Raw genomic sequence first — 26,924 nt, 5'->3', positions numbered from 1 at the left:
TTAAAGCTTGTAACAGAACATGCTTCTTGGTCACCCCTTGCAAATACTTGGTAGCTTGCTTTGGAAACAGGTAGAAGATGAAATCAAGCATTTTACGAAGTTAACGGCCTGCTGCATACTTTACAAGACTTTTCAGCACTTTGAAGCCTAGTCTCTGTGTGAAATCACAGTGCTGAGTACAAAAACAAGGTCCGCTGCTGTGTGGGGGACAAAACATCTGTCTTCTTGAAATATATATACATACACATACATAATGATTTTTGATACGCACAAAAAAAAGCCTTTGACTGCTTCCTAAAGGGAAAGAGCTCCTAACCAGCCATGACAGCAAGAAATCTGCTCACATGGATGCTGAAAACCTTTCTAATAACAATACCTGTGATACAGCAGATATTGTCAGTAGCTATGGAAGCCAGCGTCATCACTGTGTTGATGGCAGACAAGCAAAGATCTGACGTGAAGGGAACTATCTCTGCTGCTTTCTGGTTCCTTGGGAAACACTAGTACTTGAAATAGGCTTGGTCTTTCATTACGGGCTTTTGCACTGCTGGAGGCATTGCTGGCTTGTATGCTATAAGTAATCTCTCTAGGAATCTCTCCGCAGGGGTTAGAAATGCCTAGCCATTTCAGCCACTGAACAGTAAGCGCTGTGCACTTTTCACTCGATGCATGCACATGCAAAAGCGGCCTCTAGATGCTACTGCAATCCAACTAAACCAGACGATTTCACAGTAAAAACTGATGGGGGGGGGGGGGGGGCGAAGAAGAATTGGAACCTGTTTTCGTATAGTAACATAACTCTTCCAAGTCTGGAAACGTTATCCGTTGTGCAACCCTGCCCCTTTCCAACTATAAGGGTTTGGTGAACCTACAGATGGATTCTTCCTGTAACTGGGGCTCCCAAACGGTTTTGCCACCACCGGCAGGAGGCCCGAACACTTTTGCAGGCGGAGAAAATTCGGTTGCTCCAGAAGCATCTGCATGCCACCGCCGAGCAGCCTTTGCCCCGAAGCCCCCCAGCCTTTACCCTAGATAACCTTCGCGGCCGGCCGAGCTCTGCAGTGAAGAGCGGGCAGCGGCAAGCCCCGCAGCCGGCAGGAGAGCGGGGACGCTGCCGCTCCCTGCTCGCCGCCCCGCTCCCCGCCTTCCCCGCCGCTTCCCCCGCCGGGGGCCGCCGGCGGGGCAGGAGCGGGGGCCGCCGCCGGCGGCGGGGGGGGGCGGTGGCGCGGGGCGCACCTGGGCCCCCGCCCGACGGAGGCGGGCGGAGCGGGGGCGGAGGGAGCCCGTCCCTCCCCGTCCCTCCTTCCCTCCCTCCCTCCCTCCTTCTCTCCCATCCCTCCCTCTGTGCGCGCCGGCGGCGGCGCCGCGCTCCCTCCAGCCGCGCCCGCGCAGCCCCCGCAGGTAAGCGCCCCGCCGAGCGGAGCGGAGCGGAGCGGGGGGTCCCGCCGTCCCCGCTCGGGAGAGGGTGCCCGCTCCTCTTTCCCCGGGGGCTCCGCGTCCGTGGGGCCTCTTTTCCTCTTATTTTGGGGTGTTTTCTTCAGCAGTTCTTCAGACTAGCGCTAACTGTCGCGGGTGTGCAGGAGTGTAAGGGGGAGGCGCGCGTTCGGAAGCGGCAGGGTCCGGCAAAGGACTCGTTGGGGATGGGTTTTGATCGGCTGTTGTCGTCGGGTCAGGCTGCTGTTCCTGCTGGACTAACATCTCTGAGGTTGGCCTGGAATAAGTAATGGACACTTGTTTGATCAAGGGGCACTGACAGTACTGCCACTGTTCACTTACTTAGGGCCTGTCCTGATTTTTTTTTCTTTTTCTGCCTCCCCGCCCCCCCCCCCCTTTTCCGTGAAGTCTCATTTGGATTTATTTATACCAGATTAAGGCAGTGGAAAAAGTCCTAGCTAAAAAAATGGTCGCCACCTCTCTCTCCTGACTTCTTCAGTCCTTCGGACGAAGAGCCTTCTAAAGTCGGATGGGAGCTGTGGCCGTGTTTCCGTGGTGTTTACAAAGGTAAAGAACAGGGAGAGGATGAATGACAAGCACAAGGGTACGGAGCATTGGAGAAAGACCGGGAGGGTGGGGAGCAGGAGGGAAGCTTTAGGACAAAAGCCGTTAGCAAACTGAAGTGAGAAGAGAGAGGTGGAACCAGAGGGACCAAGTTTCTTCCTCGCGCTCCTTTCTGCATGTTCTTTTTAAATAGTTCCACAATGGGACCCCCACCCCACCCCCACCACTCCCAAAAAGCTTCTCCCTACGGAAATGTGTGAAAAGTTTTCTGTATAGCCCTTTATCAGAAAAATGTTGGAATGTCTAAACCTTTTTTTCTTGTGGATTTCTCTGTGAAACAAGCTCACACCTTTCTCATTTCAGTTGGGTGTGAATAAATCAGAAGCTGCTCAAATCCCCCCTTCCTTTTTTTTTTTCTTCTTTGCTGCAAGTTGTTTGAAGATTCAGGATAGCTTGTGGGAGCCTCTGTAGGCAACTTGTGTTCCCCAAGTGTTGGGGAATTGGGGTAGCTTCAGTCTTTTACTACTGAAAACTGCTGCAACTCTCTCTTTTCAAAGAAAGTCTCTTGCATGCTAAGTCAGGTTTTGTGTGGTTTACCATTTGGTCTAAAATGAGTCACTCTCAGGTCTAAGAATCATGTTTCTCTTTGGCAGCCAGGACTGTGTGCTATGCAGCCTGTTACTCTTGTGCGAGGATGGGGTATACTGTAGTGCTAAAATAGTATGTTCTGACAATTTCAGCAGTGGACTGAAGTGGTACTCTTGCGTGCACAGGCATTAAGTGAAGTTCTGACCTGCAGCTCGCTAATACTGGCTGTAGGCGTGCCATATGTTTCTCCTTAACTGATATGTGCTCGGACTTACAAAGCAGCTTGATAGGCCTGTGTTTTACTGTTCTTTTTATTAAATATTAACTACACAAATCAAATGCTGTCTTTCTCCAGGAAAGATTGACACTGTCTCATCCTGTGCAGTTGTACCTGAACTGTGGTTGTTCTGGCTTTTAGGCTGCAAATAACTAAGGAAATGCTATTTAGGAACACTGGGAAATACTGTTTCATGCTCATATGGTGTTGTCCTTATTACTCCCTATTACAGGTCACACTCGTTAGACCCTTGGTTGCTATAAACCTTGTTCTGAGAAGTTACCAGTAATGGTGCTGGTTGGAGACAGGAAAATACTGACTGGTGTCTGCTTTCTTCTCCTCCCCTCTTCAAAACAAATATTGAGGGTGGAAAGGTTAAACAGCTTTTGAGACAAAACACATGGGAAATGCAAAATTGAAGTAACACTACACTGTGTACCCAGCTTTAATATGTGAACTTAACATGTGAGTAACAGACAATCTTATCACTGTGTGCAAAGATACTTACGGCTGCATGGTTTTCATCAGTGTCTCTGGAAGATTGTAACTAAAATATAATTCCTTCTCTGCTAAGAAATGGGAGAAAGTAAAAATCTGTCTTTAACTTGGTCTTGTAGTCAGTGTCACACAATGAAACCGTGTGGAGTATCCAGGAGGGGGTATTGAAGAAAGTGTTTTGCTCTGGAGCTGAAACTTAGGTAGGACTTACATAGGGTTGGCTTTTACATTGCTGTGACGAGCCATTAGTAACACCTTAACGAACAGCTGATTGTTTCTCAGTAGCCTCTTCATATTGAGCTTGTTTTGTCTGATATTCAGAGGTTTAAACCGAAAGGCAAGTATTCTTCAGAGTACCCTTTGTTGTTGGGAGACCACCACCATCTTACCTCTGAGTACCCAGCAGTTTTGTGCATTTGCTCTCAGAGGTAAGCTGCCTCCTCCAGATGTCTGAAGAGGTGGCTTTGAGCACCTCTAGCTGGTGACCTGCCAGCGCTTGCTGAGCACTGTTACTGTGTCATTTGCTGTGTAGGTGGCTTCTCTATTGTACGGGCTCAGGGGAAAAATTAGTGCAGCCCTGTTGCCAACAGGGCTGGATGAGGAGCTCTCACAGCTGTTACTCATGGTCTTGGTGATGGTCCAAGGACACCTAGAAGAATTTGAGAACAGGAACAGGTTGTACTGTGAGGCTGTTGTGCTTTTCGTTATCATTCCCCCCCACCAAACTGGAATTTGCTACATTCTTGGGATTTCACCCCTTTCATAAGGAAAAGTGCCTATAATTTAATGGATGCTTAAATTCAGTTTAAATCCATCTTAATGGGTTATTTGAACTGCAACTGCTAAGAGTAATGCAAGGGAAAAGAAGCATAGAGCTGTTTTACTGAAAGGATGGTAAAGCAAACAGTATTTGATCCCTTCAGCATCTTTAGTTTGTGGATTAGTTCTTTATATGTAGTGTATTTCACTGCTTCTTCCTTCACAATGGGTTATATTCTTTTTTTTTTTTTTTTAACAGGTTAGTAGTATGAAAAGGAGACAAACTTTTAAAAAAGTAACCAGTATGGCTGTTAAAATATAAACAAAAACACAGGAGTTATCAAAAGGCAATGCTAATACCTGAAAAAACTATTTGCACTCTTTTTCCTTCCTCTGTCCTTTTCTTTAAGGTTGCTTTCTGCTCAGGTAAGGTCCCCATTTGAAGTCTTAGGATTTAATGATAATTTGGAGGGAGAACACTGGCCACTGCTCTCCCGAAGGATCTGATCATGAGGGACTTGAGGTGGTAATGGTTTGAACTGGTAGTGATTATGTAGCATCTGATGTATGTTTTTGACTTTGCTTTTCCATGCATCGCGAGGTGATACTGTAGAAATGTGACACTCCTCAGTGGTGCGGCATTAGGGCTGAACTTACACTTTTTGTGTTTTCCCTGAGTTTCCTTCATAGCTAACTCAGAAGCTTAAGACTTCATCCATGGCCCATAGATGTCTATGGTGAAAGCTGTATGGGTATTGAACAGCTTTGGATCAGGCGCAAGGCTCATGTGTTGCTTTGACAGAAATGCAAAATTATTCCCAGGGCAGAGGAAGGCTCTATTGAGGGAATAAGAGGTGCTGTTCTGCTTACATTTCAGGGCACCTGAATTTTGGTTTTCTTCATTTACCTTTCAAGCTTAGTTGCTTTAAAACAAGTAGAAGCATTGCTTGTGCATTCTTGCATCTTCATTCCTGTACTCAAGCAAATGACAGTGAACACCTGAAGCAGGTCTGGTGCCTTGTTTTGATTTTTATTGAAGCTAGAGGAGAATTCTGAGAAGTGCCAGACTTTGTATATCCAGATCTCTCCTTCACTCATCCATTGCTGTTTCTTGACTGCCTGACACTCTTCCCCCACACCCAAGCTGATTAAAACCACACCTGGCTTGCAAAGGCTTGGCCATTGTTTGGCTGAAGGTTGCACTCTAGGATCAGTTTTCATTTTTTTAATGACTGGTGCCCTTATTCTTGAAAATGTAGTTTCTATTTGCACAACACTTAGCACCAGTAAGGAAAAGAGCCTGTTTAGTCCCAGTCTGGGTAGTATATGTGTGTCCCTATCCCACATGGCAGCTCCACGATCACTGCAGTTCTCTAACGAGCCCTTGAAAAAGACCTTTTGAGGTGGTTAAGGCATTGCATTTCTGTATAGAGGAACAATAGCCTTGCTTGGATCAGTGCAAAGTCTCCAGAATTTCCTGACAGGCACAGCCTGAAGTAGTTTGTTAAACACATTTTTCTCAGTCCTGCATCTACTTCCTACTGATTTGCCTGCTTCTTGACTCACATCATGTAGGCAGTTATGTTAGTGCACATAAATGGGTGAGCACTGGCACATTTACCCCAGGGTAAAGAAGCATTGCTTCTTAAAAAGAAAGTGAACCTTCTTTCTCTGCTTCTGGCAGGCAAAAACAGCCAGAGACTTGTGTGGCTACTGTGGTTCAAGGAGTCTGGGTAAGGCATGCGTGCCCCTGCCAGCAGCACTGCTGGGAGGGGGGGGGGGGGGCGGGGGGAACCACGTCCTTCCTCCTCAGGCCACTCCTGGGATGAATAGCCTGGACGGTGTCCTGGGCTGGGGCGTGTGGAGAGTGTTTTGCTTTCCGAAGACCTTGAAGGTTATTGCTGGTGGAGTTGGATGATGACCTGGCTGTCATTCCTGCTGGGGAAACGGGAGGTAAGTGTTGCCCCTCACCATTCCTCACTCACAGATCACAGCATGGTCTGCTGCTGAGGTGGTGGTAAATAGCATGGATCAGTGGCACAAGAAATGCTTCTAGTTGCAAAAGTGGGAAGGCTGCATCTCCTTTAGGAGGAAACATGTTTTGAGGGCACAGGTACTGTATAGGTGAGAACTGCGTTACAGTTTTGTGCCAGCTGGATTTTTTTTTACTTTAAATTACTTTAACTTGAGAGGCATTGGAACGGCTTTTTTTTTTTTTACTTCCATGTGGCATACTCTAGATAAAATTCGGAGATGCTTTCACCTTCTATTTAAAAATACAAAGGTGCCAAGTATGTGAGCCTAATACTATCTTTCTGCTTTTGCTTCTGGCTGTAAATAACAGGTAAGTATCTCCTGAAGTGGATTTTTGAAACTGCTGGAAAAAGTGCTGATGAGTTTGATGGTTGTGTATGATGAACTTCAACTCACTGTAATATGCCAACGTGAGGCCTGCACACCATTTAGCCTTTTCTTTAGGAATTTACGTGCCACAATGACCTCCTGAGTAGGGTGAATTTTACAGGCGCTCTCTAGACAGCACATCCGTTTCTTTGCCAGCTAGAAAATGTATTGCATACTGCAGTGCTTGCAGGAGCAAGCAAAAAAGCATTGGATTGACATCAAAGGCAAGATCTTTCTGTACAAAATGCTGGAGATTTTAAGAGTGGTAAAAATCTGGCAAAAGAAATGCATACTGTTTTTCATTGTGAGCCCCTTTCCCTCCCTCCTCCCCCTCTTTAGGGCGTGTATGTGAAATACGACATGGTGCCAGTACATTATTTAAGGGAGCAGTTTGCAGAGACTTTTCTTAGATGTTCTTTGACCATTTGGGGATGATTGTTTTCAGCCTGGGTGGAAAAATGTAGGTATAACTAGAACAGTATCATTTTTTTATTGTGAAGAAGTTAGCTGCAGCTCTGTTTAAATTGGGGGAAAAAAAAAAAAGTGTTGGGTGAGTGTTGCATGTTTACTGCACAGAGAAATTTGTATCTTCTTTGGATGGGTGGGTGAATATTTAAGACCACTGAGCTTAACAAGAACTCCAGCAAAGACTTACTGGTATCTGAGAAGTCAAGGAAGATGCTGTACAGGTCACATCTATTTGTTAGGTAGTTATACTTCAGGTTGGTGTTTGCAGGAAAGGAGAAAGACTGCTAACCTCTCAGGAGGAAATAGCTATTTACCTTGCAAGCATGGCAAGTGTTGTTTTGTCTGTTGCAATGGGGCATTGGTAGAGGGTCTGTAGCCACTGGATTTCACTAAATGTTTAGTCACAGATAGTGCAATCTGCTTGTGACCTGTTGTGGACATCAGACCTGCAGGACGGTGTCCCGAAGCCTTGAGCAGGTGACGGTGTGAGGGAACCAGGGTGTTACATAGCTGCAGCGTGTGAAGGGCAATGCACCTTTGCCTTCCCTTCCCGTCCCCAGCCAGGCTACAGGTGTCACTGGGATGCTGGTGCAGAAGGAAGCCCAAGTTTCTTTGCTGCTCATTTTCAAATCAGCTTCGCTGGCAATGAGCAAGGTGGAAGGACTGATCTTGCCCCGGGGACGCTGCCGGTGCGGCGGTCCCTGTCCCTTCAGCTCGCAGTGCAGCAGCCCTGGGGGGTGGTAAGCACCTCTGCTCTCCTGCTGCTTTGGGGCCAGAAGAAGCAAATTGTCAAGCAGTGGTGCCAGCTACAGCTGCTGGCGGTCAACTGGCTGGCTGAAGGCAGGAGACCTTGGTGGAGGACGGTGGGTTAATATCTCAAGCCAACAGCTGTGTCGGGAGGAGGTCACCTTGACCCTAGAAGAAGTTGCCTTGGACTGGGGCAGACTGTGGTGGTATTTATTGTGGTCTAGATACGGTATTCATTTGGTTCCCAGGTTTTTTTCCAATTCTGTACTGTGCAGCTGCGATATCGCTTCTTGGGCCCTAGCACCTTTAAGATTTCGTTGTAATTTTATTAACCATTTTTGCAGTTACGTTTAACCAAAGAAGAAGTAGTAGCAAAGGCTGGCAGGGGTGCGTGTGTGTGTTTGCTTTTCCATCCAGACATTTCTGAGCACTTTCATTGACAACCCAGCTAGTAGGAGCAAATTACACACTTTTTGTGTAGTTGCTGTCTGCATGCTTATTGTGACAGGTATGTTTTCAGTGATTCCCTGTAGAGATTGGGTCAGTAGTTTTACAGTCCTGAGACAAGCTGTGGTGGTAAGGTGTTGCTTGGTGTGGTAATGAAGCTGTAATGTAGGATGTAAAGGCGCAATTTGGCTACTTTGCCTCAGGCTGTGCTTACAGGATTAAACTTTGAAGTACGTTTCCATAGTCTTGAACGTATAAAACTAATTACTGAAGTACAAAAGCGTTTGGGAAATTGGTAGGGGAATGTGCGATAGACCAGAATAGATTCAGACTGGTGACAATAAGCCTGTGAATCCCAAAGGAGAGTGCTGCACAGTAAATTCTGTATTAATACTGCATTGCATGTCATTTACTATTGCACTTGGAAGATGTCTTTGCAAATGTGTACACTGCTGAAGTGTCTGATTGGCAAGTGACTGGTACAGGAGAATAACTTAAATGTTCCCTGTGTCCATGCCAAGAATGTCCCTGGGCACTCCTGTCTTGTCAGGAGGAATCAGCCAAGGTACTAAGAGCGTGTTGTCCTATATGCGATGGTAATGCCTAGAATGTGCTAGAAGTCACATTTGAGCATGTGTTTACCATCCGCATAATTGTTAGATTCGGTCAAGGAGTGAAGCCTTGGCTTTCAGTGAAGGATTCTTTTGGGTGTTCAGCTGTTTCTATCCACGTGTCCCCCCCACTTACTGCTACACTCTTGCAGACACAAGGCCAGTGCTCCAACAGGGTCACTGCTCCCTCATTCCTCTTGTCAAGGAAATGGGATTCATTCCTGAGCTGTTGCAGTGGGGTAACCAACTTCAGGCAAATTGATATCTGGATAGGTACTCAATGTTCAAGGAATACCGTCTTGAATGCGACATGTTGTACTTGACAGATACCATTATAAATGCCTGTCGAGTTTAGTCGTCTTTCCTTTTGCTGGCTGTCCCTCCCAAAATGTGGCAGACATGGAGAGCAGTGCTGTGGAGATGAGCCAGGGTGCCTTTGACGTGCCGTGAGCATGGCTTCTGCGCAGGACTTTGAGAGCTGTCCTGATGTGGCTGGCAACACGTCAGGTTCATTTTGCTCCTCCTAAAGCTTTGGGTGGAACTGATGAAAATTTCACCTCAGAGCAGTGCATTTCCCAGTACAGAAACCTTGCCAACTAGAGAAGACTTTTCCAAATTCATCTGTTTGCTCCCCTAGTCTTTCGGCTTCTTTTTTACAGCAGTTGCAGTGTCCTATTTCAAATAGCCTATGCAAGTGAGACTGGAAGCTGACTGAGACTTCACGGTATTACTGTGATCAGAGCAATTCTGGTAATTAGTGAAGAGACTTAAAATAGGTCTCTAGAATTATTGCAATTTTGCAAGCAGTTGATAGGAATAGCATAGCATAGTGCCTGGTTCTCCAAGAAGTACGTACGGTATGTTTCTGCTCCCTGCCTTGGGTTGCTTAAGTTTCACACACAAAAGCATCTGAAGCGGTTCAGCCTACAGAAAAAAATGCAGGGAGAGGCGTGCAAGCTGATGACAACCTGATGACAGGAGGGAATTACATGATTGTAGAACACATAAATGCCTTAAAACTAATATGCCTGAACAAACGCTTCTGCCGTGGTCCTGCAACTTTCCGTCCTCAGCATCTCCTCCACAAAGTCTCTTATGAACAGAAGCCTGTTGCCCAGATTTTAATGACAACATTCTGGTTGAGAGACTTGTTTACCGCTTTTTCAGTTCTCCTCTCTAAATTTTTCTTAATATGCCAGGAAGACTCTGTGAAGGGACCCTTGGTATGATTATTGTGGGAAAGCAGTTGCTTTTTCCTTCAGGAGAGTGGCACAAAACTGCGGGATTGAAGGCACACCCAGCTCCTTTGTGCTACAGCATTGACAGGCATGTGGAGGAGAGAAAGAAAATACGGACTTTCCTTGGAGCTACCAAGATGAGGTTTCTCAATCGGTAGCAAACTTGAACATGAAGGTGCTGTGCATCTGCATCCCGTAACTGTGCTGAAGTCATCGTGTGCCCCGCATCTCCCCCTGCCCATTCCGACTGTGGTTTGATGAACGTCCCCCCCACCCAGACCCTGCAGTGGGGACTCTTGCTGGTGTAAGCTGCGTCTCCACTAGAGGGGGATGCAAGTATGGCTATACTGGGAAACTTTGAGGATTTGGTTGGTTATATCGCTTTACTCTTTCCAGCTGGCAGTGTTGCCTGTTGGGTTAAGTGGAGCATCCTTGGAAGGTGGCTGCTGTGGGACCGAAGGCAGATGGGACCCAGCAGTGGCCTTACACAGCAGCTGACCCAGTAGCAGGCACTGGGTTTCTCCAAAACGGTGTCAGTTCTGTCGGCGCGCCATGACACATGTTTGTGTAAGGGTGGCCAACGTAGGAGAGGCTGCTCAGCAGTGGGAGAGACCAAAAATCAGACCCAGCATGCCTAAGTGGTCTTTGTCAGGGGTCAGAGGAGCTCTGCATGGGCCTTTAGCTTTGGTGTCGTGGACATAGCTGGTAGGTTGCAGTTGTGGGATGCCTAAAAAATCTGGTTTGTGGGTGGGTTTCCATACATTCTCCTTTTGTGGCCTGGATCCCTTGGACTTCTTAGTTTGTTTGTGTAGTCACAAAAAAAAGTCTCAGTGGTTCCCAAGTAATGCTTTATGGCTTATGCTTTTGTTACAAACTGTCTTAAGGAGGCTTTGAAGTGTGTGTGCATTTAATGTTCATGCCTGTGCTAATGTGCACTGAGTTCCAAGGGGAGAGTTTGAGGCAAACTACGATTTAGTTTTGTTTTTCTTTTTTCTTTAAGGATAATCAATCCATTGCTATTCAGTTGCACTTTTCTCCAATAGGATTGCTTTTCCTTCTTTTTTGCTCTTTAAAAGATGTGTGAAAGGAGTGTATCTGAAAAGTGGTGAGACAGACTAGACAGTGCTTAGACACTTAACTTTTCTGTCATCATATGTGTTAGAAGATTTTTTGTTATTGTTGTGTTTTTACACTGATTGCATTCTGCCTCCTGGCTTTTCGTTTTCCACTTGAATTCTCAGCTTCTCCTAAATATTTTGATTGAAATATTTGTTGTTTCTGTTGGGTAGTATGGATGCTGAGGACCTAGTTAGAGAAGTTGAGCAATCACTGAAGTATGGTGTGAATTTACAACACCCTACTTGATTCATTTTAGTATGCACTAAAAGCTTGTCTGCTAAACTAACTCAGAGTTAATCCAAGTCAATTCTTAAAGTGAATTAGTCAAGCTGCATGCTAATCCTCTGTGTTTACCTGCTTATTCAGATAGGCAGCAGCCTAAGTTGCCTTAAACTTCGCTTGATAATTGAAAGGGGAAGGGTTGGAGAGAAAGGTGATGAAATCTTGGTGTTTTCATCTGTCTCCTTTCAGGGCACATTTCAGAACTGCTTTGCATTTATAAATCTTGAATTCATGGAATGATCAGCATGAGCTACCTGAGGCCAAAACCCAGTACTCTGCTGCAGCTCTCTACTAAGCATCCCTGACAGCTGCTGCTGCTCCCAGGGTATTTTGGGGAGTGTGTTACTTCCTGATCATCCCTAAAAGTTGTTCCTCAAAAACCCCAACTGGTTGGGTTGGGATGCTGTAGGCAGTGGGGAATATGGTGCAGACTTTTAAGCCCTTTCAACGTCTGCCAGGAAACTAGTAACCAGCCCTGATTTTACAGCATGGAGTCACAAATTCTGGTGTATTGTCCTGAGCACACCAGAGATTTGCATGGTGGGCAAGAAGTAATTACCTTTCATTTGTCAACATTAGGATTTTTGTTGTCTCAAGCTACTGGGTTTGCTCCCCCTCCATGGTGGCAAGATCAAAGGTAAGATCTTATTTCTGGGTCACCGCTGTCCATCAGATAAGTTTGTTTGTGGCCTTGGGAAAAAAGCAGTGACGTGAGAATAGGGAATTTAAACCCTGTCATTAAGATAATTCTTTCTAATTGTCAATTCTAAATTCTTTCAAACTTCATTCAGCTTAACTATGCAAAATACAGCACTGCAGAAATTGCCTGGAGAACAATCAGTTGAACTAATGCAGATGTTACAAAAATATTTCTGAAGCAGCATGACTGTTATTTCTAGTTTGAGGGGTTGATAAACAGTTACTGTGTCTGCCTTGGTGCTGGCCTGAACCATGTTAAGCTGATGCCTTGCAGTCTTTAATGTACTTTTTTGTGGGGGGTGGTTGGCAAATTTCTATTTCAGATAAACTTAATTAAACTCCTGTTTGCACACCATTGGTCAGGGCCCATGTAGATCTATATTAGGATGGTACATTTGTAATTTGGGGTTTGGGGTTTGGCATGCTTAATTGTGGACTTCCTTGGCTTCAGCATTTCCAGATTATTGTTATTTTGTGGTGGTTCATTCGGCCTGAAGATTGAACATCTGTTTTGTGGATGAAGGGGGGAAAAAGAAGTATTTGCTTTAATTCTGGCCCCCCTCAAAGCTGTTTAGAGAATTGTGACATTTTGTTACCATCCAAATGTTTTTTATCTAGTGAAAAGGATATTGCCTGAATGTTTGAATACAAACTTGTTTCAGAAGAATGCCAGCATACTACTACTTTTCTGAGTTTTAAACAAAAGGTGGAGCATGTCAGGTAGGGTTAGCAAATGGAGTCTCTTTTGCTGATCCATGGAAGTGTTGAATTGTATCACTTCGTTTTTTCTCCTTGGAAATAAATATTAAATGTCTGTTTGTAAGTTGTTGAGAAGATAAATTCTTGCTGCTTTTCCTGCTGAGGAGCAATAGCTGCAGGAAAGCGTCCTGATATCTTATATGGTGATTTACACCGTGATACAAGTGACTTTGCCTACTATTGTCTTCTTTAATGATACTGATTGGTAAGCAAAATAGTGATGAGAATGCACTAGGAGTTAAATTCTGTCAACTACCAGTGTGAGGCAATGCCTCCATCTTGGCTCTGTGTTGTGAAAACTGCTTCTTGCAATCCTAGCGTTAAGAATAATTTGAACAAGCAGCTCCTTGCTTGTGTTTTTGTTTGTTTGTAATGGAGGAGGACAAAAGCATGCACCATACTTGCTCCTTTTACACACACACATGCACGCACGATGCTAGCAACAGTTAATGATGCATCTTAAATGATGAGCTATCCATGGTGAGTTTGAACTTTTCTCCCTGTTAGTTAACTTCTTCAAATTTAACATCTGTCAGTAGAAATAAACCATTTTAAAAGAGTTTCAGAAACTGTTTTGAAATTACTTACTTTAGAAGTATTTGGTACTTTAGAAGTCATTACGATGAAAGTGCAGATTATGAAAACATTGTCACATGACAGCAGCTTCCTTGTGGTTGTGCTATGAGAGACCATCCTCATTGTAGTTACTTGTTTATGTAAGCCTAAGCAGATTGGTGTTATTTTCCAGCAGTTGCTGTCTAGCCGTACTTTTCCTCTTTCTATTCTGGTGATTCTTTCCTGAAGTTTAAAGTAGTAATATAATGTTGAAATTAGATGATGGCATGAATTATTACCCTGGAGTCTTCCTAGTTCACGTTGCTTTTACTTGAAACAGAAATTAGAAATTCACTTTAAGGGATATCTTATTGTTCCAGCACTCATTAATTCAAAAAACCCCTTGGAGCTGCTGGTACAGTTGTTTTTTGAAGCTGGTGCTGTGGTTAGTACAGATGCTTTAAAGCAATTCTTGTGTGTGTTTGGTTTGGTTATTTTATCTTATGCTGACCTGATCATTCTGTTGAAGAAGGTCCTAATGCATCTGAAGAAACATGCATGTACCAGCCAGCATCCCTTGCATTAAGGCATATGCCCACTCATTCCCCCAGGCGAGAGTGGGAAGAGGTTCTCCAGCCTTGCTGAGTGGCAAAGCAACAATCATCTCTAAGCAATCCTTAACAAGCAAGCATTAATGGAGGTCATTAGGAGAAGCTACATTCCTGATAGATAACGACTGAAATAAGTCTAGAGGTTCTGGATGGTAATGGGAAGGCAACCTGACGTGTTGGCTTTAAAGGGGGAACTGCAGAAAAATTATAAAACTGAGGAAGCCATGCAGAATTTTTTTGACTTTTCAGACAAAGCTCAGAAGAAGCTTTTCAGAGGAGTAGGAGGCTTCAAGAGAAGACGAAGTATCATTTTGGATTTTAAAACAGCAAGAAAATGCTGCCCAAGAGATGGGTGTGGAATAGATGCAATATGGAAATAATCAGGAAAGGAGGTTGAGCAAGTGAGAGAATTGCACTGGATGGTGCGAACTGACCTAGGTCAGGGAGTTACAGAAAGGATTCTTAAAAAAGACAACTACACAAACTAAATGGAAGTTTTGTCCAATGGTAAATAAGATTTCAAGTCCCTCAATGTGTAGCAGAGAGAGAAAAAAGTATCCTGTGTTGAAAGGGGAAAAGGAGCATGATTCAGTTGTGGACAGCATGATGGTGGCACTTCCAGCAAAAATGTTGAGATTTAAATAGAAAATGATGACTGCCTCTTGATTTTTTTCTTTTTTAATTTTTTTTTTTTAATCCCATCTGAGCAGTATGCAGAGAAACCTGGTGTGCTGCCGCATGCCTTGTGGATTAGCCTGCTGCTGATGTGAGTCCAGTTTGTACCATAATTGACATGACTTAGGGTGAGTGTGTTCATGATTTCACATGTTACAATGCCAAATGCTATGGGTTTGTCCTTTCAAAATGTGTTTTCTGTTTATTAGTAAAATGTGGCATTTTCTTCTGACAGCAGAAGTCAGAGTAGTAAAAATACAAATCCCCTAGAATATCTTGAGGGAAAGGAGTTAATTGTTTTAGACACAGAAGACTAGAAAGGCCAAGAAAAATCTTTTTTATTTTTAATCAGATGCAGCAATGTTTCGTTTCCTGCCTTCATGATGGGATGTTTATGTGCCTTAGAAAAGAGCTTTTAAGTGAACATCTTGCTACCACTGACACAGATGAGGGAAGATGTTAGCTATTTTCCCTTCAAGATGTTCCTGGTCATTTCCATTAATCTGAAAATAAGTGTCACGATGGGCCAAATGAGAATCTGTTCTGCTTCCACCAATGCTGTAACGTCATGTCCTCAGATACCTTTTGCCATGAGTAACCAACAACAGGAAATTGCGTGGGTACGTGTTGCAGAAAGAATGGTGGTGGGGCTCCCTGGCTTCAGCAGGGTTGGACCTGTAGCAAATGCTTGGGGAAGTGGGAGTCCTCCTGCCTCCCTTGCCTGCCATGGAGGTCATCAACGAAATGCATTTGAACTTCATGGGCACAGGATCAGACTCTTGGTTTGCCACCGTAAATAAACAAACAAAAAAACCCAAAACAAAACCCCAAACCAATCCAACCAAACAAAAAAACCCCAGACCCAAAAAACAAAACAACAAAAAACACAACCCCAAGACAAAAAACAATTCCTGAAAGAATGAACAGTTTCTAATTTGGGGAATAATCTACTCACCGAAGAGCCTTCACGGTGGCCACAGTAAAACATCTGAAGTTCCCTTCTGGGGATAAACATCAGAGGAGGTAAAGGAGAAAGGCAGACATGCATAGGTTAATTACAGATGCTTGAACTGTGTGCCCTTTGGTGGAACCCAGTGCATAACTGTGGTCAGCCTGCTTTTGTCATGCTTGAAAGGAGTATGAGGCATGGTGACAGGCAAAATAGAGTGGCATATGGAAAAGATTTCCCTGCAAGATAAATGCTTCAGGGTAGTGTACTATCTACTTAATTTTTTGCATTGAAAATCTGTGAATAGGGATTTTTTTTCTTTTGTATATTCAGACTGATCTTCTGCTTTTTGGGGGGGATGGGCAGGGGCTCTGATCCTGTCCTGGCGGGATGATTGGGAAGATGTCTCTCCTGATCCATGTGTTCTTTGTGAGAGCAGGTGATTTCTTGGGGGGAGTGCCACTGCACAGTGGTACTATTTTATTGATGTAAATTAGTTCAGTGTGTGGTAGATGAATAAAGTGACAGATTGTCGTCTTAACCTTGCAGTGGGGAAGAAGGCACAGTTTCACACCACGCTGCCTCTGCAGAGGTCATGAAACTGTTTAGCATGGGTAAGGAGGCTCCACCTGACACGTTGTTGCTGAACTCCTTGCAGGATGTATTCTGTCATGGGAAGATTTAGCAGCGGTCTTGTAGTATTCATACTATTAATTACTGATACCAGAACAATGATCTTTCCCTGATTAGCCACAGAGCTCCTATTCAAAAAGGTTTGACTGATGTAATTTTTTTTTTTTTTTTTTTTGAAGCACAGGCTGTGCTGTGAATGCAAATGGCGTTGATTCGAGATCCTCTGTTGATTATTGTGTTGTGGAAGAGTCCTACTGAATGCAAGGGCAATTTTTTAAGTTTGTGTTGAAATCATTTTCTTACTAGCCTTGGATTACCACTGAAAACTTCATCCTTTTTCCTTACACAAGCAAGGCTAACAGCTGTATTGCACTCCTGAAAGTGAAGACTGAGGCAGTGGAAACTGTAAGTCTCTTCTAGCTTCAGGAAGTTGCAAACTTCCCTGGAGCACCTTTTAAAAACTCTTTGAGGTGTACAGGTGTGAGTTGGCTGAAGGCAGAAGGGAAAGTAGGAAAGATGAGTTCCTTTTTTTTTGTTTTGTTTTGGGTTTGGTTTTTTTTGCTTTTGTAATATGCTTTTGGACTTCTGCATTTTGTAAGATGCTTTTCAGGTGACTGGGCAAGTTGAGGTTAAATTTCCCAAGGTGTTGTTTGTTGTTATTTTGTTTTGGTTTGGCTTAAGTAAAAGCTGAATGCTCTGGCCAGCTGTTGCTGTTCAGTAAAGCAATCTGCAAGGTGATACACAGCTAAACATGCTGCTGTCCTGCTTTTGATGCTTTTAGTGGCTAAGAGGTGGTTGTGCTATATATTATGTGGAATGTATGCTTTGGCTGACAAAGTGCAATCAAAGCAGGCATCATACAAACATAGAAGCAGATGTATTACTTACGTGGGACCATAGCAATAATAAAATGCCTGATTCTGTGGTGTATCTTTGTGACACTGAATCACTTCCAAGACAATTGTTTAGGACATTGTCACTCTGAAGTTGGAGCAGCACTGGTGTAGGCAGTATCTGCTTTGACATGTTCAGTGGCTCCATTAGATCTGAACTTGGGAAAGTTTTTGTCCTTCTTCTTTTTTGGTTGTCGAAGTCACAAGTGCTCAGATGAAAAAACAAAACAAAACACCACACTTGAGAAAAGCCAGAAAGCAGATGATGTTTTCAACAGCCAGAAGAGGGGATCTCCACTGCACTTGCTGTCCAGAGGTCTTGCTGGAGGCTGTTCTGGTCTCTCTCAGCACTTAGGCAGGAGGCTGTCTCAGCCTACCTCGCTGCCAACCCTTTTGCAGATGTTTGTAAGCCTTCACCGTCACATGGGACGTCCTGTAAGTGCAGCTCTGCTAGCGCTCCTGCAGCTCCAGGCATTGGGATGCAGCCCCCAGCTTGATGGATGGAATATTACAAAATCTTATTGTGCTACCGTATAGCCAGTGATGGCAGGAGAGAGGGGTTAGTACCAACCGATTCTGGGGTTTTGGGCCAACCAGCTCAATTGTCCATTGTAGTTGCCAGTTTATTTATTATTAACAAGTCATTTGTTGATGACAGTGAAACATTTAAAGTACTGCATTATTCTTGTTGCATGTGTCCCTCCCTCCTTCCTCCTTCCCTCCCTTTTAAGCCTTAATGATATTTTGTCCAGCCAGTTTCTTTGTTGTTGTTCATCTGTTGTGTCAGGTTGGAAAATGATCCTTTTTTCTTCTTTTTTTTTTTTTTTTTTTTAATAATTGCTCTGGAAATGTTTGTGCACAAACAGTGCATTACTTCACCAATAACAGAAGTTCTGTGAGCAGAAATTATCTGGATAGAAGTTGATGCTGTTGGATTAACCCACTCAGCCTGCAAAAGAAAAGGTCTGATCTCTTAAACATACCTGCAAAGAACTGACATTTTAATAGCAAAGTGAATTAACCATTGATTACTGCAAAGAAATGACTAAGTCAATCCTCCACAGGGACAGGGATTTGATGGAAAAATGTTTCTGGATATGGATTGATTCCCAGTTGCAGTTTGGGCAAACGTGTATGCTGTGTTTTGGGGATGAAGTATTACTTACATAAGCATCTTTTACTTTGTATAGTTGTTGCCTGTCTTGTGCATGTGAAAAATTATGGTTTGCCCCTGTGTGATGTACTAGCCTAACCTCAGCATGGAAAATTCACCTCGTTTCCTGTGAGGATCTCAATTTCTTCTGCAGAAGTGAATGAGTAGCTCGGTTTCATTGCATCTTCAGCCTGTCATTGATCTTTCTTCTCAGACTGAAGAATCCGGCCAGTTTCTTGGGGCTGGTTGTAACTTCTGTGATACTCACTTTTGCTAGTGGGAAAGGGCAGATACCATCAAGTATGTTTTACTGTGGGTTTTGGGGTTGAGTTTTTTTGCAATATTTGCAAGGTAGAGATTTCCTATTGTTGTGTCTTAACCTTTCCATATGTTAGCAAATTCCAGTAAAATCTATTTTTCTAGACAGTGAAGTTGGACTCAAGAAATGTCTGGCTTTTCCGGCAGAGGCTGTTTCCAGGGGGGTGATGGTACAGCCAGCATGGGAAACAGCGATGTTGTCCCTTTCCTCTGGCACTCCCCTTCCAGACTTCCACAACCCCTCAGTAAAACCTCACAAATCTATTTTCACAGTGAATTTATTCACTCTTATTAAAAGCTTCCAAATGGGTGAGATGCTATAGCTCCATAGCTCTTTAAAGCAGTCTGTCCAGTGGCTAGAAGCAACAGATGGGAAGGCTTTGAGAGGTGGCATATTTGCATAACTGGTCCTCACTGGACAACGGAGGGTAATGTTGCATGTGCTGTAATAACAGGTATAACTTGTGCAATTTGTTGGTTGTTGGTCTGAAGGCATGCTGAATAGTTGCATCCATTTCCTTCTATGAGTATGTATATGAAAAGTGGTACAACCCAGTCAGTGCTCTCATCAGTCCCTGTGACATTAGAAATAGATAATTGTCTTCCATGCTATTACTGACAAAATAATTTCAGATTCACTGCTATTTAACCTGTTTAATCAGTACCATTTACTACATATATTCTGATACTTATTGCTATAGTAATAGATGGTAGATGCGATGACAGACTTTTTTCCTGCTTTTGGGAGAGGAGTGTCAGGTGAAAGAGCCAGGCCGATACCAACCAAGCTGCAGAATTTGTGCAGTAAAAATGTGTGTATTCAAATACACACACTGTCAACAAAGTTTGACAGGGTGTCCTGGTTTCAGCTGGGCTAGAGTTAATTGTCTTCCTAGTAGCTGGTACAGTGCTATGTTTTGAGTTCAGTATGCGAAGAATGTAGATAACACACTGATGTTTTCAGTTGTTGCTCAGTAGTGTTTAGTCTAAAGTCAAGGATTTTTCAGCTTCTGATGCCCAGCCAGCAAGAAGGCTGGAGGGGCACAAGAAGTTGGGATGGGACACAGCCAGGGCAGCTGACCCAAGCTGGCCAAAGGGGTATTCCATACCATGTGATGTCATGCCCAGTATATAAACTGGGGAGAGAGAGGGGGTGGGGATCATCGCTCGGGGACTAACTGGGTGTCGATCACTGGGTGGTGAGCAATTGCACTGTGCATCATTTGTATATTCCAATCCTTTTATCACTACTGCTGTCACTTTACTAGTGTTATCATTATCATTATTAGTTTCTTCTTTTTATATACTGTTAAACCATTCTTATCTCAACCCACGAGTTTTACTTCTCTTCCTGATTTTCTCCCCCATCCGACTGGGGAGGGGGGGAGTGAGTGAGCGGCTGTGTGGTGCTTAGTTGCTGGCTGGGGTTAAACCATGACACAGGGACAGTTAATTTTGTTTTATTTTCTAAACTGTATTGATGCATCTGCTGAGGCAATAGACTGGAACGTCTGTTTTCTGAGACATCAGAAATTTGATGGGGAGTCAGTAGGGAAAGAGTCTTATTAAGTGGGAAAAGACTTGTTGCGGTTGTTCAGAAGGACTTCTAAGGCAAGAGTACAACAATGGGCCACACCATCTGTCTGGAAGTCTCTTTTATTTCTTTTCTGCTTCTTTTGCCCAATACTGAATCACAGCTATTAACTTATTGCAGCTCTCTTAATTGCTGAGCAAGTTAACACAGGGCACAGAAGGTTATCTTCATTTCAGGCAGAACATACCCTGGAACAAGTAGAGGGGGTAGAACTGAGAGGAAATATGCATTGTAGAGGTCATAACCACTTCAATTAGTTCACCTTGTTCTTACGCTTTGGCAGGTCATCCAGCAAAGTTTCATGAGCCTTATGCAGCTCATTCTGCACATTTATTTGTCATAGTACACCACATACCAAACTCACTTCAAGATTCAGCAGTCTGGTCCCTGATACAAAACAAAACTTTTGCAGAAACAGCACTCCAGACATGCCATGCAAGGAAAGAGGAGGAAAGTCCTGAGGTGACAGGACAGAGAACTGGCATGTGGCTTTTCCCCTCATTTTAACTAGTAGTGAACTGATCAATGCAAAAAAAAAAAAAAAAAAAATGAGTGCTGTGTTTATGCAAAGGCTTGCTGAAACTAACTGAAAGAAGTCAATACTGACATCAGAGTTTGAATCATCTTGCAATTTCAGGGAGACCAAGAGCTTCTTATCTGCATTTCTGTGGTGTGGTTTGCCCTTTGCCAGTCTGCTGAGACTATCGTTTCACAGTTGCAGGTACCTCTGCTCACCTACGAAATCATGTTGACACATCCTGGGGGTTTTTAGGGGTTTTTTATTAATTGCTTTAAAGTATATGTCAAGAGAAGTTTCAGTGTTTGAAGAGTCGCTATTAAATAACTTTTTCAGACCACTTTTAAGCTAGTGAATTGCATTTGTGTAAGTGAATCTGTACATCTACTGTTCAAAGTGACAACATCAGAGGTGGTGAAGGCTTTACTTAAAATAATGTAAGGACTCAGAAGAGTTAATATCTTTCTGTTAGGAAGAAGATCTAGTGCTCTGTAACTTGCAAAAGAAAATACAAATTGTTGCAATAGTTCCTAGCAGTCTCTATAGTAAAGGAAGGAGTAACAGGAAGGCCTCTTCTCTTTTCTTAGCAGCACGAAATTGAAACAAATTTTTCTGCCTTTCATGTTTATTTTCTTATGTGCTAGGAAGTTTATCTGTAGTTGTTCGTTTATTAACCAAGTGGTTACTGGAGAGCAGAAAAACACCTCTGAGTCCATAGTAGGTACCTAAAAATTCATGTTATCACCATCACTTTAACAAGTGGTAAAATGAAGTGGTAGGCAGTCACGTCGTTGCTGTTGCTCTTCCCTGGATGGTGATTGTTTGCCTTTTTGCTTCGTAAGGCTGCCATGGTGGGGTCATGCTTTTATTTGTGTGTTGAACAAACTAATGCTTACAGGCAGCAGTTGTTTAGTGAAGGAGGCTGCCAGAGGTGAGTGATGCCAAATGATTACTTTTGGATGGCAAGATTTCAGATGCCACATGAAATCTGGAATGTCTCTGAAGTGACATCTGGAAGTGGGACCCTTAAGTGAGATCTTTTTATTACTCTTTCACCTTTTTACATGTTGTTTGAATGTTTTATTTCCCTTGATGGGTTTATAGGTTCTGTCCATCTGGGATCAATTAGGACTTAAAACTGTCCTCTGAGAAACCGTAAGTTAGGCCTTTATTCACTAGAGGTGTGCAGGGAGCTTTGTTTAGCTAAGTCACATTTAACAGCTTCAAGGTCATACCAAATCAGCATCTTCAGTCATGTAATACAGAAACTTGAAGCCTGTGAAGTCAAGCTGTGATACGAAAAGATGCTCTGGTAGGGGTACAGGAAACCAAAGCTGAAAGGCGGTAACAATGCAGGACACCTGAAATTGTCTGACACAGGAGACAGACACAGATTGTGAAAACCCAATTAGCCTGTCAGTCTCAGCACCTTACTCTAGCGGAGGCACTGTATATTTGTTGGCCCAGATGAGATACACAGTGATGCAGAAGTTGTTGGTATTGCCGTATTACTCCTCAATTGCAGGTCATGATGTACTGTGCAAGAAACTGGGGAGGAATAAGGGTAATAATCTTTGTCATTGTAGTGGGTTTTCCGGAAGCAGTTCCTTCAAGATGATGTTTTTGTGATGCATGATTGCATTTCTCCTAACTACTCCAAGTAATGACAAAACTGCATGGTTCCTCTTTTCTGTGGTCTCGGAAAGCTGATCCAGAAATCATGATGCTTAATCATAGCATGTCGGAGAGCAGTATGTGTTGTTTGGTGAGGATGCATTCCTGCTCTGTGTGTTAGATACACGCTACTCTGCTGAGCATCAGCTGATTATTATTTTTCCTCCGTTAACCAAAAACTCAATGTGTTACCATAAATGACTATCTAAATGTTGTAGTTTATGGTGAAACATCATTTCTTAGAGATGAGTCACCTTCACAGAGGATAAGAAATTCTATGATCTTCCTTTTACAAATTTTAAATACAGATCCAACATGTTTCCGCACTTTGCAGTCCTCTAGATGCAGTCTGTAAAGACAGCAGTGTCTATCAACAGAAGAGTATGTAGAGTGGTATTCGCTCGTGACACCTGCAGTTCCAGTGTTTGGGAATTATATGTGTGAATCTGCTTCCAGATTTGGGTATTTTTTTCAACGCTTTGTAGTACAGCAAGCCATCAAAATCTCATTAGTAAGAAGCCACTCCTGTGCTTTTGTGTTTCAGACTTTCTTTTTAGTAGAGATTACATATTCTGTCATAGTGCCCTTTAGCGAAGTTCATTTGAGGATCCTGTTCCCTTTATTTGCAGTTCTTGAAAAACATGGGGCTGCACCCTGAAGTCACACGGGTATCAAGTTAGGAGCCACCTTTGTTTGCTTGGATGCAGTCAGCCTGTTTTTGCACTGCCGTGAAAGCACAGTCCCCTCAGTGCTTTATTATTGCTGAAGAAGACGAGGCGGGTTGGGATCGGGGGGAGAGTCCTTTCGTAAAGTCTAACCTGTTTTCAGCTGGAATGCCTTTAGGAGCCTAATTGGCAGAAAGTCTTAATCATTGTGTGTATGCCGTGCTCAGGAGGTTGAGAAGCACGGTGTGTGAAGAAGAGCCTTCCTTTTCCTAGCCAAACTGAGGGATCAGCGCAATACAAGCAATGAAAATGCGGCTAGGTGCAGAAGGGGAAATGTGAAATGGTCTTAGGCTTAGGAATTTCTTACTAATCCTGTGTTTTCTATTTCTTGGAAGGTGGTGAAAAATGATTACAGGCATATTTCTCTCATCTGCGTTGACGTGCTCATTGGATTTTATGGGGTTAAGCTTTTTCTGACATTTATGTTCTACCTGGAGTACACAGAGCTAGCTAAAGGCTGAACAGACTTAAGATTTTTTTTTTCTTTAGTTTTTCTCTTCTGTTCTGTGATGCTCCCTAGTAAAAATGATCGTTTTCTCTCCTTTTTATATGTGGAAAACAGGATTCTAAGCATACATCTGGTTTTGGTCTAGATAGTGTTCCCTAAAGCCTGCTTCATCTGTTCCCCATCTTCATTATCCAAAAGCGGCAGCATTTCAGGATTAAGAGAAGAGAATAAATTTTAAAAGAAACTAATAATGACCTGCTGTACTTAAGCGTGTTTTGAGAAGAACAGAAACAAAGGTCTTCTGAGGTCTTATTTAAGTTACATTTGTGACAGCTCACAAGACAGTGATGAAATGTGCTGGTTGAGGATCTTGAGGCTGTTGATGGAGTTTTACTGAAATTCAATCTCTTCTTGGTCAAATAGCAAAGCTTCCCTAAATCAGAAGAGCAGTAGTTTCAAGTTGATGCTATTTGTTTCCTTCATCTGTCATGCACAGTGGAAAAATTAGTGAATTTCAGAAAACAGACAAAACTCTGTTTTTGAAAAGAAAACAGGAAGCCTGAAGGATGTGTATCTAGGTTCTTTGACTTCAGTGAAGGCTTTCTTGGAGGAATGCTAATCTCCATTTTCTGCCCTCTCCATGAGTATAGTAGTAGAGATTTGGAGCAAGGAGTGGAAAGAATGAAAGGTTACTAGCAAGAAATGAGTAGGAAAGAATAGGGGTCACTGGAAAGCTATATAAAGATGGAAAAAGTGATCCTAGGGCTTGGAAGATGAGGCAGCTACATGTGACGTAAGGCATGTGGGGATGTGTTGAAATGTGAACCAGGCATTTCAGGATGATGCTTTTTAAGAAGGAGGAATAATTTCCACAGTGGTGTGCAAAGACTGAGTCTAAATGAGCAAGACAAAAAAAATTTTAAAAAAAATGGCAGCATAACTGACTCAGGAAAGCATCTGGAGTGCAACTTTCCTACAGCACTTACCTGTTCTTTCTTGGCTTGGTAAGTAAGTGTTGCCTTTGAAAAAATGAACAAGTGGCCAGGAAAGTTACTAGTATTGTCTGTATGATGACACCATGGTCTCAGTTTGAAAAATACCAGTTAGGTTTGGGGTCATTTTTGGTATGTTTGTTGGATCCTGAATACACTTAGTATGAGTGGTTTTCTGCTGTGACTTACAGAATAGGAAGTGGTAGATACAGAGAGTGGTAGGTGTCTCTCCAAAATCCTTTCTCTGGTGGCTAATTTGTGGGTTGTGTGGTATATGTCTGAGCTGATTGAGGGAAAAAAACTGAAGTAGCCTTAGTCCGGAATTTTTAAATGGGATTAATTTCTTGGCCATTTACAGTTTTCTCCCCTTTTGTTTGGTTTTCTTTGCACAAAAGAATAGGAACATATGCAGAAGCTGATCTAACCTTGCTAAACATGATATTTATGGAAATAAGTTCATTCTGTTGGATCATCTGATCAAACTTTACACAACAATTCAGTATATTCCCTGACAGCAAATCTGTGCCTATCTGGCAAAAATAGTAAATACGGTTAAAATAAATTAAGGCTAAGGATGTCATAATATTTAAGTTATTTTTCGTAACACAGAAGAAAAGTTCATGTTATCATGGAACTGTAAGCAATAGATGTTGAGGAATTAAATGTATCCTAAATTCCAGCAAGTAATTCTATGAGTAATCTCCTGTGAGGGCTTTTTTTTTTTTTTTTTAATTTGGTGTGGGGAAAAACAAAAAAAACAAAAACAAAAAAAACCACCCCAAAACATTAACATGATTCCAGTGCTCTGTAGGTGACCATCTTTCCTTGCAAATGTGTACATGGTCTGTGCATTAGCCTTCTGACTGTATTCAGTTTGTGTGAATTCTGGTTTGTGTGGTCAAGTGAATTGTTTTGCTGTTCTGGACCAAATTCCAATGTGCCTGTTGAAACTTCTCCTGCAAATCTGTTGTGAATGGTCATGTAAGCAAGTTGTGTTGTGCAAACTCACAGGCTGGTTTTGCAGCAGCCAAGGGGCTTGGGTGTTGGCTGCATACCCAGTTCTCTTGTGTATTCTCAACAATTTTTTTTTTCCTTCCTACTAGGAGCAAATGACAGCATGACTAGGGTCTGAGGAAGTGCTTCTGTGTTCCTACCAAGGGTCTGTGGGTGCAGAGGAAGGGTGCAAGGACAGCAGGGACATTTTGAGCTACCATGGATATCCCCACTGATTTGGTGCCGTCCTCCATGATGTCCCAACCTGAAGTGATTGAGGTGAGTGGACCACGATGGAACTCTGACAGCTGAACTGACTGAACCTCTTTCTTACTTCCTCATTGAATCCTAGCTTTTTCTCCTGTCTCACTTCTGAGTCATCGAGGGAACTTTTCCTGAAGTATTGTATTAAAGACTCTCATAATTTGCTAAGAGTGTTGTTATACTTCGACACATGATATTCCTGTGTTATACTACTATTTGTAGAAGAAAATATATGGCAAAATACAATCTTTATTGACTCCATGTAGGTGATCTCTGCACTATGGTTTGATTTTTACTGTGCATAATAAATACAAAGTAAAAGAAGGTCATAATGTGGTTCAATTGGAATAATACCACAGGAAATTTCAGGTTCAGTGTTCTTATCAGAAAAGCTAAAGTTTTCAGCCAAAAGCAGCAATAAAATTGATAACATACTTACAATTACTAACACACTAATCTTGCTTTCATGAATCAAAGAGCATGTTTCAGACTTGATATTTATAAATACCTAAGTGATTTCTTCAGCTCTGTGTACTGAACACCAAGTACTTGTGTTTTCTGGTGAAGTAAATACTACAAACAGAAAAGTAGGTGTTAATAACAGTCAAGATTTCATCTCAGAAAAGCATTTTTGAAGTCCCTTTGACTTCATAGACACCCAAGTGTCTGTTACAACTTAAAACTTCTAAGGATGTGTATTTTGCTGCAGAGGGCACCACAACTGGTTAAGGTAGATGTCAGAAAATTTGAGATCTAATGTTTATTTTGCTTTTTTGTTGTTGTTGTTTGCTGGAGATTCTTTGGCTCAGGAGACTACACCTCTTAGCAATATGTACTGAGAAGTGCAGTAGTTCAGAGATCCCTGGACCCTGTGAAGTTACAAAAAACATGTCCACTAATGGGTGGTGATGTGAAATGAGCTGAATCCAAAATCTGCTTTGGAGAAACTTCTTTGTGCTCCTCTTCCTCCTGTGTTTCAAATGGAGAACTAGTATATTTTAGAAGTATTTTTGTTGTTTTTCAAGTCTCTGTCCTGT

At 42.8% G+C, this 26,924-nt stretch overlaps 1 protein-coding gene across 3 annotated transcripts in view; it reads left to right on the top strand.

Annotated features, from left to right (window-relative positions):
- Positions 1 to 1,283: 1,283 nt before the first annotated feature.
- Positions 1,284 to 26,924, top strand: part of LPAR1 (lysophosphatidic acid receptor 1) — a 78,015-nt gene continuing 52,374 nt past the window's right edge. Inside the window, exons 1-2 of one of the 3 annotated variants that reach the window (XM_052778017.1) lie at positions 1,284 to 1,401; positions 25,734 to 25,902. In XM_052778017.1, the coding sequence (XP_052633977.1) occupies positions 25,843 to 25,902 (60 nt within the window). In that variant the 5' untranslated portion in view covers positions 1,284 to 1,401; positions 25,734 to 25,842. Of the gene's footprint in view, positions 1,402 to 7,049; positions 7,074 to 18,151; positions 18,173 to 25,733; positions 25,903 to 26,924 lie in introns of those variants that run through there. The other 2 variants (XM_052778018.1, XM_052778016.1) reach the window with 2 other exon arrangements.

Source organism: Harpia harpyja, chromosome Z, assembly GCF_026419915.1.
Source record: "Harpia harpyja isolate bHarHar1 chromosome Z, bHarHar1 primary haplotype, whole genome shotgun sequence".
Lineage (NCBI taxonomy): Eukaryota > Metazoa > Chordata > Aves > Accipitriformes > Accipitridae > Harpia > Harpia harpyja.
This window is presented reverse-complemented; position numbering and strand designations above follow the sequence as displayed.